Source organism: Pseudonaja textilis, chromosome 1 (genome assembly GCF_049901715.1).
Source record: "Pseudonaja textilis isolate UNSWEBS1 chromosome 1, rPseTex1.2, whole genome shotgun sequence".
Lineage (NCBI taxonomy): Eukaryota > Metazoa > Chordata > Lepidosauria > Squamata > Elapidae > Pseudonaja > Pseudonaja textilis.
The window spans coordinates 66309794-66325585 of NC_141990.1; the positions used below are offsets into that span (position 1 = coordinate 66309794).

A 15792-nucleotide genomic window follows, 5' to 3' on the forward strand; every position below is an offset into this window, starting at 1 on the left:
GGAAACAAATACTGTGGGGGTAAGACACCCCTAACACCCCTCGGGGGGGGGGTGTGCCTTAAAATGGCTTCTACTGTATAGCACAGTGGACTTGCCATGGTAACGGCTTCACTGTACTCCAGTACTTCACAAGGCTCTCTCAGCCCTCCAAGGAAATGTCAGGCCAAGTGCAATAAAAAAAATGAAACACCAGCATAGACAAGAAACTCCCAAGGAGAGGAATAGAATACTTGCAACACTGTGCGAGAGACAGTACAACAGCATGAATCCAGACTACAGGATTTTCCTGTCTAATATAGGATTGGGATAAATAAATACCTGGGCCACACTGGGTTATCAACTAGTAATCTATAAAATCCAGGGCACAGGACTAGATTACTTACAGAAACTTCTGTCTTCAACTCACCAAGACTGATAGAGTTGGCATGCTCCTAGTCTTTTCTATTAAACAGTATCATTTTGTGGGAGTTAAGAATTGTCCCTTCTCTGTGAAAATGAGGGTTCTGTAAAGCACAATGGGGTAGTATATAAGCCTAAGTGATATTGCTATTGCTGTTGCTGATTGATCACCAGAAAGAATTTTGTAATATTTGTATATGGAGGAAACTGGGATAAGAAAACAATAATGTAATGATGGAATATAGTGTGACCCCTGACCTTTTGAGTCTACACCGAATTGTCAGAAACTAGTACATCAGACATGGTTTGTACTGTAGTGTTCTGATACCTATTTCATATTTTTTCTATCCCCCTTCCCCTGTAAACACTCATGCCTAATGAGATGTTTGGTATCTATTACCAAATGTCAACAAAGGTTGATCTGTCTTTCATTTAAGTTTTTAAAATAAAATTCTTGTATTAAGCTTGTAATATTTTTGTATTAAATTGGATTCACTAGGTTGTATAGCTTCATCCAAGTATATAATTCAGTGGTTTGATATAAATGCAGGTAGCCCTCGATTTATGGCTGTAATTGAGACTGAGAATTATGGTTATAAATTGTGGTGGTTGTAAAATGGGTCATCATATGACAGGCCCCAATTTTATAACTTTTTTGCGGCAGTTAAGTGAATGCAGTGGTCAAGCAAACGTTTCAGCCGTTAAGTGACCCATTGTTCACTATGGGCTGGTTTTTCTGGAAAGTAGAATTAAATGCTGGTTTCTGGCAAAATGATTATAAATCGGGGTCACATGATCACAGGGGGCTGCAAAAAGCTGTAAATGCAGACTGGTTGCTGAGCACCCAAAATATGATCACATGTTCACAGATGGTGCAGTTTGAAATTTCAAAACCAAACCATGAATTTCTTTTGCGGGGGAGTCCATCATAACTTTGAATGGTCATTAAGCAACTTGTCATAAATTGAGGGCTAGCTGTATTGTGTTTATTTGACTTATTTTATAATGCAAGTGAGGACATCAATCAAGTGATCAGCATTGCATATTTGTTGTTTTGAGGAGTAAGAAAAAATTGTTTCCAAAAGTCTTTACTGATCAATAATATACAGGTTTTGGGGAATCATTTCATAGCTGATTTCTTCGAAATAAAACCCACCAGCATCCAGATAACATGATTTAGCACTACTCATTGGGCATCATAAGAGGCTTTAATATTAGTCAGATTGATGAAGAAGTACTTTCTTGTATTTCTGAATGGAGATTTTAATTTCCTTGGTTAACTGAGTGATGAGCAAGCTTTGAAGAAGTAAACAATAGTATAACTTCTTGACAATCTAGAGCAGAGGTTGCCAACCTTTTGGACCTCAGGGACCACCAAACACATTATTTTAAATCCTGCGGACCATTAATGTAAATTTTGACTGACATTGGTGGGAGGGAGAAGGAGAGAGAGAGATTTGATCTAACCTCGGAGGGCTGGTGATGTTCTCTCTCCCTCCCTTTCTCTCTCTCTCACACACACACACACACATACACCCCCACACCTCACCACCCCCACCCACTCCAAGGCAGCCGCATTCCTAGCCTGCTTTGAGCTCTGTTCTCAGAGGGAGGGGAAAAAAAGAGAGATCCGATCTAACCTGGGGGCTGGTGATTTTCTTTCTTTTTCTCTCTCTCCCTCACACCCCCCCACCCCCTCCAAGGCAGCCCCATTCCTAGCCTGCTTTGAGCTCTGTTCTCAGGCTGCATGCAAGGAAAGCAGCAGTAGCCTTTCTTTCTCTCCCCCTCAACCCTGCCAGAAATGAATCTTTCTGAGACTTGTCATGCAGGAGGCCTTGCAAGGTCCCTAAGGCTCATTTCTGGGGGAGTTTGGGGGAGAGAAAGACTTTTGCTGCTTTCCTTGCATGCAGCCAAAAGCAGAAGAAGAAAGAAGCTGAAGAAGCAATCCAGTGGCGAGGCAAGTTCCCCCCTCCCCCTCTCCCCTCACTATCTTGTGTTGTTCCTAATGCAAGCGACGCAAGCCTTGTGTTCCCGGGCCGTGTGGGTGGCGCAGCCTTGTGTTCCCCTGCAGCCTGGATTAATTGCTTTCGGGGGTGCTTTGGGATGGCATTTCTCTGTAGACCACCAAAATTTTCTCGTGGACCAGCAGTGGGCCACAGACCACCCGTTGGCAACCACTGATCTAGAGCAGTGATGGCTAACTTTTTCGTTGTCGCATGCTGAAAGTGCATGTGTGTGCATGTGCACATGCATGCTTGTACCCATAATGCAATGTGCATGTGACCCCCCCCCACCTGCACATGTGCGTGACCCCTCTTGCACATGCCTTGCCCTGTCCCCTGTGCATGCACGTGTGTCTCCTGTACATGTGTCTCCCCCCACGCAGGCGTGGCAGATACCCAACAATCAGCTGGCTGGTGGGGCACATGTGCGGCATGCGCCCCGGGCGACGGCTTGTGTGCCGGCAGAAATGGCTCTGTGTGCCACTTCCGGCACGTGTGCCATAGGTTCACCATCACAGATCTAGAGGTTTCCACCAAGATTTCTAGTGACCAAGTGATCACTCTAAGAGCAAAGCTTTGGTGCTTTTTTAGTGCTTTTTTTGGCTGGAAGAGGGCTGGTCTCAGGTAAATTGTTCCCTGTTTCTCATCTGAGATCTTAAAAAATAGTTCAAATTCTCCTATTGAAATTTAGTGCAAAAATATGATAATTTCAATGGTGTGGTTTTAGGCAGTTTTGCAGGAGATAGGATTTTCGAGACTGAAAATGAGAGAGATTTGTGGCTCTCCCATATCTAAAACAATTCTTGCTGATTTTTTTTCTTAAAGGGAAATTAAAAATAACATATAGTCCTTGACTTATAATCACAATTGGGACTGGACCTTCTATCGGTAAGCAGTTCAGCTATTAAGTGAGTTGCCTCCAATTTTATGACCTTTGTTGTTTAAGCAAATCACTTTGGCCATTAAGCAATCATAAAGTTTCAAGTTAATCTGGTTTTCCCCATTCAATTTGTTTGTCAGAAGTCCTCTGGGATGATTGCAAATGGTGATCGTGTGATCCTGTGAACCGTTATAAATACATGCCAGTTGCCAAGTGCCTGAACCTTGAACATATGATTGTGGGATGCTGCTATGGTCATAGTTATGTACCATAGTTATTTTGCGAGGACTGGTTGTGAGTCACTTTTTTCAGTACCATTGTAATTTTAGTCAAATAGTCACTAAACAAATGCTCACCAATATCAATCACAGCAGTGTTGAAATATTGATAGAGGCAACTTGTTAAAAGTTAAATGTGTATGTATTAGGAATCATAGTTTATTGATGAAATGGATGGCAAAACTAATGATTTTTATTTTGACCAGGCTAATTTTATTCATGCTATGCTATCCTGATGCTAGATACATTTTTTTTTTGTTATTATTGATGTTCATTGCTATGTAGTGTCTATGTATTTGATAGGATCAAAGGATCAGGATACTGTAAGCTACAATTAAAAAGATTTATTGTTCAAACTTATACTCCAGAATCTAGTTGACTAAAGTTCAGTACTACATTTGTGCTAAATAAGGACCAATGGAATCAAGAGGGATTGGGCTTGGACCATTTGTGGCAACATAATGACTCTAAGATGAACATATAATTAATCCTGCCCTGCAGCTCTGCTTGCTCTTCTACATCATTTCACATTTTTAAATAAATTATTCTATGTATTATTTTTGGGGGGGAAATTGCTACTCTGGGAGGGCCTTGCACATCTTTGAGTTGTGCATCAATTGCCTCCTTTCCTGGATCAGGGGCCTCTGCTCACAGTCATCTGTGCCCTGGCTTAGTTAGCACTAAATTGGACTACTGTAATGTGCTGTACATGGGGGTGCCCTTGAAGAATTTCTGGAAGCTTCAACTGCTGCAGAATGCGGTGGCATAGGCAGCTTATGTGTATGCCTAGAAAGATATACTTCCGCTCCGCAAGCTGTTTTGACTGCTGATCTGCTTTGGGGTACAATTCAAGATGCTGGTTTTAACCTTTAAAGTCCTTCATGAAATAGGACCCGTTATCTGAGGAACTGACTTTTTAGGTCAGCGGTACCCAACATTTCTGGGTTCATAGCCCGGTGTGGGAGAGGATAGTTCCTGTGAGTGGCAGGCAAGTGCGTGTGAGTATGCACAACTCCATTTGTGCAGATAGCAGGAAAGGGAGCTTTGCATGCAAGTGGCCACTGCTTATGTGAGGGGAGCTCCGCATGCAAGCAGCCACTACTTGCATGGTCAGGTTCTGCACAGGCCTGGGGGTTGGGGACCCCTGCTGTAGGTGATTACATCAGCCCATCCCATTTGATCTGACAGAGAAGGCATATTACCAATACTATCTTCTAGGGTCTTACATTTGACGGGTACCAGGAGGTAGGCCTTCTTTGTATGACATTTGCCTTAAGGAACATTCTTCTCAACCCCCTGAAGTCATGTTAATTCCCATCTCTGCTATTTTGGAAGTTTCTAGACTTTGTTATATAATCAAGCTTGGCTCTCAGCAAGCTGAAAACTTTTTGAGACAAGTTCACCATGTTTGATACTTCGTTCATTCAGTGTAGTTTGCATAATTTAAAGTTTTTATAATATTTTCTTTTCAATTATTTTTAAAAATATTTTTATGATTGCTTTATGTATCTGTGGTTTTATTTGATTTCTGTATGTTGTCCAGAATCATTTTTAGTGAAATGGGCGGCTATATAAGAGTGATAAATAGGTTGAGTATTAAGCACTGGGACATCAGAAGAGTTAATTTTTGTTTATTTACACTTTCAGGCTGCTTTAAAATATTGGAAAGTCAGAAGAATAAAGGAACTCTAAAAGTAATACTGCAAAATATTCTTTAATCTGAAGGCTCAGTAGAGCCATCATGAGCGATGTTACAATTGTGAAAGAAGGCTGGGTTCAGAAAAGAGGTAAGTATTAATTGAAATATATGTCATAGAAAACATTTAGATAGCAATTATTCACATAATTGAGTATATATTCTCACTACATACGGGGTAGTATGTTATATATTATACCTTAGGTTCTTTAATGTTATAACTTGCTATGTGTTAATATATAAATAGTCTATAACTGGCTATTTAGATTCATTATTTTTGACAAGTCTTTTGCCCATTAATGTGTATTCTGCTGCTGGTATAAGAAATTATGAACCAGGAATTTCAAATTTTAAATAAATTAGAATATAGGAGAAAATATTTAGAGAGAATGTAGAAGAATCCATAATACACATTTTATTATAATATTGTAAAAGATTAAATAATATATTGTCTACTATCAATTAATGTGGATCCCAGCTAGGCATTTGACTTCAAAAAGTAAATTATAGGCTAGATTGGCATATAATATTTAGGATTAATGTTTGTTATATAATTCATGTATCTTGATAATATCAAAATAATATGAAGTTATATTAGAACAAGATACTAATTCCTATTAATCGATTTTTTATAAAGTTAACCAATGATGCTTTTTGTCTATTTTTGAAAATGATTTTAATAATAGTGACAAAATCAAATATTATAATTATACTCTAGCTATATATTATAATTAGGTAAGACTATATAAAAATACATGGAAAATTTCCAGATTCAAATTTATCTTAAATCGCCCTCTTAGAAGACTTTAGAGAAATTAAAAGATAAAAAAGGATGAATTTTAATTTTGATATTAAGAAAATAAAGTAAAAGTTTAAATCTGGAATCCATCTATGCCCCAAATAAGACTAATGAAAAGATTCTATGAAAAATTGTAATAAAAAATGCAGCTGGGGGATACATGAATGAAATGCTAGATCTGAATTTAGATAAATTTACTTCTCAAAGAGAAAAATGGAGGAAAACTCCCAAAAGGAGTTTTCAATATATGGGCACACTTGCTTTGATGAATGCTTGAAGACTACAAAATCTGAAGGAAGGGGCTATATGTTCTTTTCTGTAAGACATTGTGGATATTAAATAATTGATACCTGCTGGGTTTCTAAGGCTCTCACATCATTTATTAAGGAACTAGAAATTCTCTCAATGATATGTATGGACCAAATCCAATTTTGAGAAGAAAAAACGCTTTTCAAATAAGATAACTGTCTGTAAAAAAGGCCTATTTCAGAAATATAAAAAACCAAAATGTTCCTTCAACATAAATACCTCATCAGGAATATCAGAAACAACAATATTGGAGATATGTAAAACTGATATGAGAGAAATTCTTATAATGTTTGCATCAATGTAGTAGATGAAAATGACAATTGGAAGGAGGGAAAAATAAAATTAGAAAATTTCACAAAACTGATCTAAAACAGGTATTGAGAGAACGAAACAGAATAAAACAACAATTAGTGGAAATAGAAGAGCCCCAAAAGAAGGTATAGATATTCTCATTCTCATGATGAAAATACAAAATAACTGATGATTAATGGCCATTTAGTTTGTTTTGAGGAAAACTGGACACAGTGTCACAGCTAAGATCCATGCCCAGTAGCCAGTGTGGATGCTGAATTTTCTCCAGATAAAGGAGGAAGCATGAAATCAACCCCTCTGATCTCCAGATGGCGGTTTCCCATGAGTTAACAGTAAAGATGGAAGCTTTTGCAGTTTACTTGCTAGTTGAATGGTTGGAAGGAGTGGGAGTCTATCTAGGTTCACTGCTGTGGTGCAGCCAATGTGGAGAAAAGAACCAATGAATCTCAGTTCTTAACCACATTTGGATATAATTATTTTTAGCATGAGAGAGACTTGTTTTACAATAGATAAATATTTCTCTTGGTGGTTTTCCTTTTTTGGGTGGGATAATAATTTAAAAGCTGAATTAAAGTTTTAAATATGTGGAATAGTTGGTAAAAAGTTCAATAAGGAATGACAGGAAAGTTAAAAACTGTTGAAGGGGAAGTTTATTTTATAAAAAGATTAAATTTTTTATGAAACTACATTTTCAAAATCCTAACTGAATTAACACTCAAGCTTTCCATGGGAATGCATTTGCTATATATTAAACATTGTCGGTAATTGATTTGATTCACAAAATAAAAAATAAAAGTAACCTGAGTAGATTGAATATTTGGTTGAAACCATGGAAACACAGATGTGCGTGCCTACAATTACAGTTTTAAAAACTAGAGAAAGTTTGTGTTTATCTTATCTTCTGTTTAACAGTTTGGTTTCAAATAATGATGTATAAGGCAGGAGGAATAGAGGATAGAAGAGGTTCCTTAGAACAATTGTTAGAGAAGGAAAATAAAATGATAAAGCAATTTCTTTAAGTTTCTACACACAGTGTTTGATGAATTGGGATCTAAATTGACTCAGTCACTTGAAACCCTATTCATAAGGTGACCAACCATCCTCCTTTACGGAGGACAGTCCTCCTTTTGTAAGTTCTGTCCTCTCTCGAAAAGTGTCCTCCTACATGTCCTCCTTTTTGATATTTGAAGATTAATCTGTAAATCTCCATATTTGATCGATGCCAATCCGATCTGTTGTGAGTGATGTGATGTATTTGTATTTAACATGAGGATTTGTCAAGGCTCAATACAGTGTGGCGAGACGCGATTATGAGACGCATGCGCTCCACACAAGAGAATTGTTTTGATAGAGTGGGCTGTGCACAAGAGTGCGATGCGTGCAAGTGGCTTTGTTTTTTTTCTTCAATTTATTTGTGTCCTCTTCATTGTAAAAAAGGTTGGTCACCTTACTATTCAGTCTTTGACAAAAAAGCATAGATTGAAGGCTTGATAAGATGAAAAGATGGAAAATTCTATCAAATGGAGATATAAAATAAGCCAATGATAATATGGACATTTAAAAAAGTAAATGGGAAATTGGAGAGAAAAATAGTGTGGCTGGGAACTCAGAAGGAATTCAGTTTGAGATTTAAAGCTATCCCACAGAGTTCAGATGCAAATAGAGAAGAAAAATTATACCAGCATTGGCCAGTATTTTTGGACTGGAAAGATGAGGATACTAAAGCAAAAGAAATTCATAAGGTGCCATATACCTAATCAACTCACATTTTTCAAGAATAAGATTTTGTAAGGCTAAAAAACGCAGGGGATCAAGTTTTCCAACAGTGCTTCAAAACAAGATTTAAGAAGAAACATTCTGTCACATATGGTAGTCATGCAAAAATACTCAAAAGTATTAGAAGGATCAAAATAATCATTGCAATTTCAGAAAATTAGCACTATGCTTTCCATTCTCAACACCGATGCTCAGATACTAAGATTGTTGGTATTGAAAGCCACTGAGAGATCAAGTAGCACCAGGATGGATGCATGACCTTCATTCTGATCCTGTTTGGCTCTGTCAAGATTCCAGTCATGCCAAGCACAGTCAATTCTGCCTTAGCAATAAATCCTCACCTCAAAAAATTGGACTTTTTGGAGGAACTATATTCCAAACTTAAAATTGACAGGAAATGTCTGAAAACATACAAAAACACAGCTCTTAAAGAATTCAGTAAAAAACATAGACATTTGTGAAGGAAATCTATAACCATTCAAGATATCAAAGAATAAGAGAGATAAAACAATTAAAATTGAATACATGTCAGACCCAGATAGACAGATAGCCCAGAATTACCAGAAGGTGGAAGAGGAATTAGTGAAATCACTATTAAAAATGATGAATGAAATCAAGAAGATAAAAACAATGTCAAAAACTGAAATAAGCATTCATAACACAAAAAAGAGAAAAGCCATAAACGAGAACACAAAGAAATCTTAGTCATGTAGACCAATTTCATTATAGAATGTTGTTTGTAAATATATCAGCTAATGTAAAAGGAAATTCATTCCCAAATAATAAGCACCTACCAGAAACATTATATTCCAAAGATGACATTAATGGAGAACAGTGGAATTAATTACTGTACTTACAAATGCACTATGTATATCAATATTATGAATAAGGGAGCTGTAATATTTTAGCTCCGGAAAAAGCTTAGACATCTTTGAATATACAGTATATTTCTACTGGAAGGTCTAGGCCAATGGTGGCCAACCTTTTCGGGCTCCTGTGCCGAAAATTGTGCTCGTGCTCACGTGCCTGCACTCAGAAGGTAATGTGCCCCTGCGCATGCGTGCACCTCCCAGCTGATTTTTCGTGCCTTTTTCGGCCTCCCAGAGGCTCGAGAGAAGCCTCTGCAGCTTATGGAGGCAGAAAAACAGGCCTGTTTTATCACTTCCTGTATTTCCGGAAATACCAGAAGTGATGAAACGGGCCTGTTTTTCAGCCTCCAAAGGCTTTAGAGACTTCCCTCAAGCCTCTGGGAGGCCAAAAAAGGTCTGAAAATCAGCTGGGAGATGCCTGCATGCGCAGTGAGGTAAATTTGCCTGGGCCTCGTGTGTCCGTACAAATGGCCATAGGTTCGCCATCACAGGTTTAGGCAAAATGAATCATGGAGAAGGATCCCAGACAGCATATATCAACAACGATAGCAAATAGTACAGTGAATGGAATACACTCTGCAAACTTCTCAGTATGAAAGATACAAGCCTCTTTACTATTTGTAATCTCTTTGGAAGTCACAACAAGCAAGATCCTAAAAGATAAACAATAACTGGAATAATTATTAAGGAGAGGGATACAAAATGAAATACTATACAGACAATATAATATTAATATATTAATTATGCAACCAAAGCTCCATATGAGTGTTGATATAAATAAAGACTTTGGCTGCCTTTTCAGAAAGAAAATTAATGAAAAGAAAGCTAAGATAATAACAAGGCATTTAACCTCTGAAGAAGACTTTATAAAAGACCCACTGTCTGTAAGATAGCAAAGGATTCAGTGAAATATCTAAGACTCCACTTGACAGGAAGTAATAAAGATATAATTCAAAATAATTACAGCAAATTATAGAAAGAAAAAATAATGAAATGGAGAGCTATCACAATAAGTTTCACGTGAGAAACTTTGATGAATTGAATTAAGAAGAGTCAATGGATCACTCAAAGAGAAATTGTTGTCAAGCTTGGCATTTCACAGGAATGTATGGGTCATATTATTGATGTTCTTCAATATTATAAGATTTATGGAAGATAGATTCCTCACATGCTGAGAGTTTCAAGAGTTGATACTTGCCAGTAATTGTCACACTTGACAAAGAAAGCGAGGAAATTTTTTATAGCATTGTGGCAGCCAACAAAATATGGGCTTATCATTATGACCCAGAATTGAAGTGTCAGTCCATGGAATATCATCACAATGTTTTACATGGGAAAAAAAAAATAAAAATTAAAAACCCAGGGTTTGACAGGAAAATTTATGATGTACAGTTATTTTGAGACACAGATGGTATTATTCACATGGATTTTCTTGAACCTGGCACCAGTATCAGCTCAGAGTGTTATATTCAACTGCAATACTCAACAGAACTGCCATACCCAAAACTTAAAACAATGATTAAGCAGAGTTCAGAAGCATAAAAGGAAGTTTTTCTGTGACATGGTGATAGGCCTCACACTCCACAAACCATTGAAGAGGTATTTGAGAAGTTGGATCTGTCATCTTCCATCTTCTTACAGTCCAGACTTGGTGACATACAACTTCTACCTATTCTCAAAATTGAGGAATACCTTTGTGGGCATCCATTAACTGAAATGAAAAAACTATAAGGTTTGGTTGGGTTCAAGGAGTCTACATCATTAGTGTTCTCCAACATCTGAAGCTACGCGACCACTATCTTATTCAAGCATTTTGCCCCAGAATGAAACATTTTTAACTGAGTGCAATGAGCAAAATAGAAACAGAAAACTTATGGCAGAAGAAGACCTAATGATCCATCAAGTCTGCCCCTTAACAATAACTGTTAATGGAAGTGAGATTTTTGTATTTTTTGTTTTTAAAGAATAAAAACTTAAAATAATAATAATTAAAAAAAAATTATTTTTCATGGTTGTTTTTTTCTTTTTATTTCTTTTTATTTCATTTTTTTATTTTTTGTTGGATGATGGACATGTATTTATCTCAAGCATAAACTCAGTTACTGATTGACTCACTACCACTACTGGAAGTTGGTTCCAAGCTTCTACTATTCTTTCTGCAAAGTAATAGTTTCTAACATTACTTTTAAACTTCCTGTCAGTTTGAGATTATGCTACTGTGTTCTTGATTTTTGCTTAATATTGAAAATACTGCCCTTAAGTACCTTATTCATACTCTTAATATATTTAAAGGTTTCAATCGTGTCCAGCTTTTCCCTTCTGTCTTCCAGGTTGTACATATTCCATTCCTCCTGTCTCTTCTGATATTTTCTGTCCCTTATTGTATCATTTTTGTTGTCCATCTTGAGACTCACTCAGTCTTATCAATATCTTTTTTTAAGTGATGTCTTCAGAACTAGACACAATATTCCAAATGGGGTCTTACTAAAGCCCTATATAGCAGGATTAGGACCTCCTTTTTCCTGCTGGTGATCTCTGGTGATGCATCCCAGAATTTTATTGTCTAGCCCAGGGCTGTCAAGCTTGTGCCCTGCGGGCTGGATGCGTCATGCACTGGCCACGCCCACACCCAGTTAGGAAAGGGGGAAAAAGTTGCGATATGTCATGTGATGATGCCTTCATGATGCGAGTTTGACACCCCTCCTCTAGCCATATTGTTTACTCATTTTGCAATCATCTGCTATGAGCACCCCTAAAGCTTTATCTTCTGTTGCTCTGTCTGACACTGTACCCTCAATACTGTATCCTGCCAGAGGATTCTTTTTCCCCAAGTGCATGATCTTAGATTTAGAAACAATGAACTGTAATCTCCACATTTTTGACCAATTCTCCAGCAATGCCAAATCATTTTCCATGTAAGGAATACCCCCAGGACTATCAACTCTATTACATACCTTTGTGTCATCAGCAAAAAGATAACACTTCTGTAGAAATCCTTCTGTTGTGTCACTTACAAGTATATTGAACAGAACAGGACCTGAGCCTTGTCATACACCCTTTGTGACAGACAGTGCCCCGTTAACAATCACACAATCACCCTATCCCTGAGCCAACTTTCTATCCACTTAACCACCCAGTGGTTAAGCCCTAGCCTGCACAACATTTTTATGAGCTAATTATGTGATGTGTATCAAATGCTTTGCTAAAATCCAGATAGGTTATGTATACAGCACCACCTGTGCCAAAACATTTGTGACATAGTTTAAAAAGTCAATTAGTTTGACATGACCTGCCCTCATTAAAACCATGGTGCTTTGGGTCCGTCAAGTTGTGTTCTTTTAAATGTTCATAATCCTTTTTTTTCAGGAGTGATTCCAATAACTTCATTACTATAGATGTTAAGCTCTCTGCCTGATAGTTTCCATCTTCTTCCCTAGCCGCCTTCTTGTGGATGGGTACAGTATTAGCTTTTTGCCTTTTCTGAGGAACTTAACTTGTTAGAAAAAACCGGTTAAACAGAATACTTAATGGTCCAGTGAGCATACCTAGAAGTTCTCTCAGAACTCTAGGATGAATACTATCCAGACCCATTGTTTTATTAAGCTTTAAGCGGGCTATAGCTCACTTACTTTTGTTTTCACTACTATTTCCAATATATTTCCAATATTTTTAAATCCATTTTATGAATATTTTGTTTGAATAATTCATTTCAGGGAATTGAAAATTTTTGAGGAATAATTGAGTTTTAGTTTAGTTTTTGGTTGGAAGGATAAAGTTAAGAAGGTTTTTTTAATTAAAAATCAACTAAAACAATTTCTGCCTCTGCATTATTCTTAACTTTTATTTTTGTTTTTAATATTTTACTTTTGAACATTTTCATTGTAAATATGTTTTTTGTTCAGTTCTTTGTCCACTTAACTGCTCAGAGTTGCAAACATTTGAAATACTGCAGAAGTGGTTATAAATCAAATCCCTCTCATTTTAAAAAGAAAGTCTATTTTAACTATTTTCTTTAACTATGCCCTCCTAAGTACTCATTTCCAAAAATTCAAGAGGTTTCAGCTCCTATCAATATACAAGAATATATTTTGACATACCAAATTTTAAACTCTTGTTTATGAGGAAGCATCCCATGGTAAATATGTAAAATGATAACATATTTGGCACTGCTATTAACAGTATATAGCTTTTATGAATACATATTGAGCATTATTTTAGTGATGCTTCTTTATGAATAAGCTACATTTCATATGGGGCCAATCCAAAACATTTTGATGCTTGAGGACTATCATTTCCATTCTTTATACAGAATGTGAATGGAATAGTTGCTGACTTGTTTATTTCTAATGATTAGACATTTTTAATACAACTAAGTGATTTGTGTAAGGTTAAGGATGTTGGACAGAATGTATTGTACATAGTTCTGTTCTCTCAAAATCATATCATTGGCATTTTTTATCAAATTCTGCCTAATGGACCATTCCAGGTAATAAGTGGGATTAAGCAAAATTACAATATGTTACCAACATTTTCACCATCCTTCATTAGCTTTAAGCTACAGTTCCAGTAGAACAAATGCCTGGAAGACTGCACCAGGCACCTGTAATTTCTGTGACTCTAGCCTTAAATGAAATAATGTATATTTAAGGATAACAGCTTATATCTTTACTTCTTACCATATAACTCATCTGTTGGTAATACATTTTATGGTATTTTGATTCCATCTTTAGGAAAACATGATTTAGAATTCAAATATACATATTTTTATATAATGCACAACTCTGGCAAATCAAACAATAATGTTGGAAATATTTTTAACAGTAAAATCATAGCTAAATTGTAATCTAATGTAAATATTAGTTTTTATTTATGTTTTATTTATTAGGAAAATTTATAGGCTGCCGATCTTAAACAAATTTGGTAACTAATGAATAGTACAGAAAAAACATATTAACAAATATTAATAGCATAATATTTTAGCTTTAAAGCAATCTACTAAAGTGTTTCTTGTAGAAGAAATACATACTGAAATTACCAATAAAAATACATGGTTCCCATACTTGTAGAGACTGTGCAGGCCAAAAGTCTAATCAGGCTCTGTTCTATATTCGGCAAAATGTATAGGGCAGGAGATGATAGGCTTAGTTGCATTATGAAGTAGAATCCCACTATAAATCTGGGGTGGAAATTCTTCATTCAGGAAAACATTCCCTGCACCTAGAAAATCTTCTCTGATTTTAGTGCTACCTCATTCTAATATTTATATTGTAAGTTGCTTTCATCTATGCAGTTAGAATTTCAGATCCTTTTAAAACTTGATCCTATAAGGATGAAAGTAGTTATCCACATGAATAAACATTATTGGAAAACTTTTATCTATGTTAAAATGTTTTTTAATTTTTAAAAAAACTGTAAATACGATTCTTAAGAAATTGAAACATTAAAGAACATCTGCTTTTTAAATACTGCTAAATTGTAATAATTAAAGGTTAAATAAAAGCTGGGAAAGCTTTGAAATTTGAAATGTTTGTTAACAGCTAGTAACATGACTTATTGAAGACATTTTGTCAAAGTTGAAGAAGTTAGAGCTAATTAATTTCTTGGGAGACATATGATGAAATTGTAGGTGTGATAACATATTTGAGTAACATATGGTCGTTATGGGGTACCTTTCTAATGACTGAGCAGCAAATTAAAAATAGATTTTTCTGCTTTTTAGTAGAAGTTCTTTGTTTATATTATATTTCATTATACATAATTTCATTGCATATTGGCTTTGCAAAAGTTTTTTTTTCCAAAGAGAAAATTTATTTTCCAAAAAGAGTGTTAATAAATCCACTTGATATGGTTGTTATGGGGTGGGTTTATTAACCCTGTAATTTTCTACTTAAAGCCTGACATTTGGGGGATGGCAAATTAGGAAGACTGGAGGATTTCTAATATATCTAAAACTTTGTTCTCCTACCACTCCTTCCTTTCATTGTTCTTGAAGCCCTGTTACAGTGGTAGCAAACCTTTTTTGGTTCTTGTGCCAATAATTCCTCACGTGCCAGCACCCAGAAGGCAATGTATGCTGCCCCCCCCACCCCCTGCACCTGTGCGCATGATCCCCTTGCAGTGTGCTCTGCATCTGTGCCTGCATGTGCGATTCCCCTTGCATGCTGTGCGTCCGCATGTGCGCGCGATTCCCCTTGCCGTGAGCTGCACATCTGTGCATGCGTGCAGGATCACTCCCCGTGCCATCCATTTGCGCATGCGCACGTGATCCCTCCACATGCCACGTGGCTCTGCACATGCACCCGCGACCCCCAGTGTCTTTGCGTATGTGCGCATGTCTCCCTGTGCACCGCCACACCCCCATGCATGCATGCCAGATACCCGACAATAAGCTGTTGGGTGGCGGCGGCACGTGCGCATGTGCAGTGGGGCTCTTCCAGGCGAGCTCTCATGTGCTGGGGAAATGGCTCTACA

The 15792-nt window shown here is 36.8% G+C and overlaps 1 protein-coding gene across 3 annotated transcripts in view; it reads left to right on the plus strand.

Annotated features, from left to right (window-relative positions):
- The window catches only part of AKT3 (AKT serine/threonine kinase 3), a 159250-nt gene that overhangs the window by 5601 nt on the left and 137857 nt on the right, over positions 1-15792 (plus strand). For all 3 annotated transcript variants that reach the window (XM_026705238.2, XM_087936847.1, XM_087936850.1), the window contains exon 2: positions 5208-5347. In XM_026705238.2, coding sequence (XP_026561023.1) covers positions 5302-5347 — 46 coding nt within the window. In that variant the 5' untranslated portion in view covers positions 5208-5301. The remainder of the gene's footprint in view (positions 1-5207; positions 5348-15792) is intronic.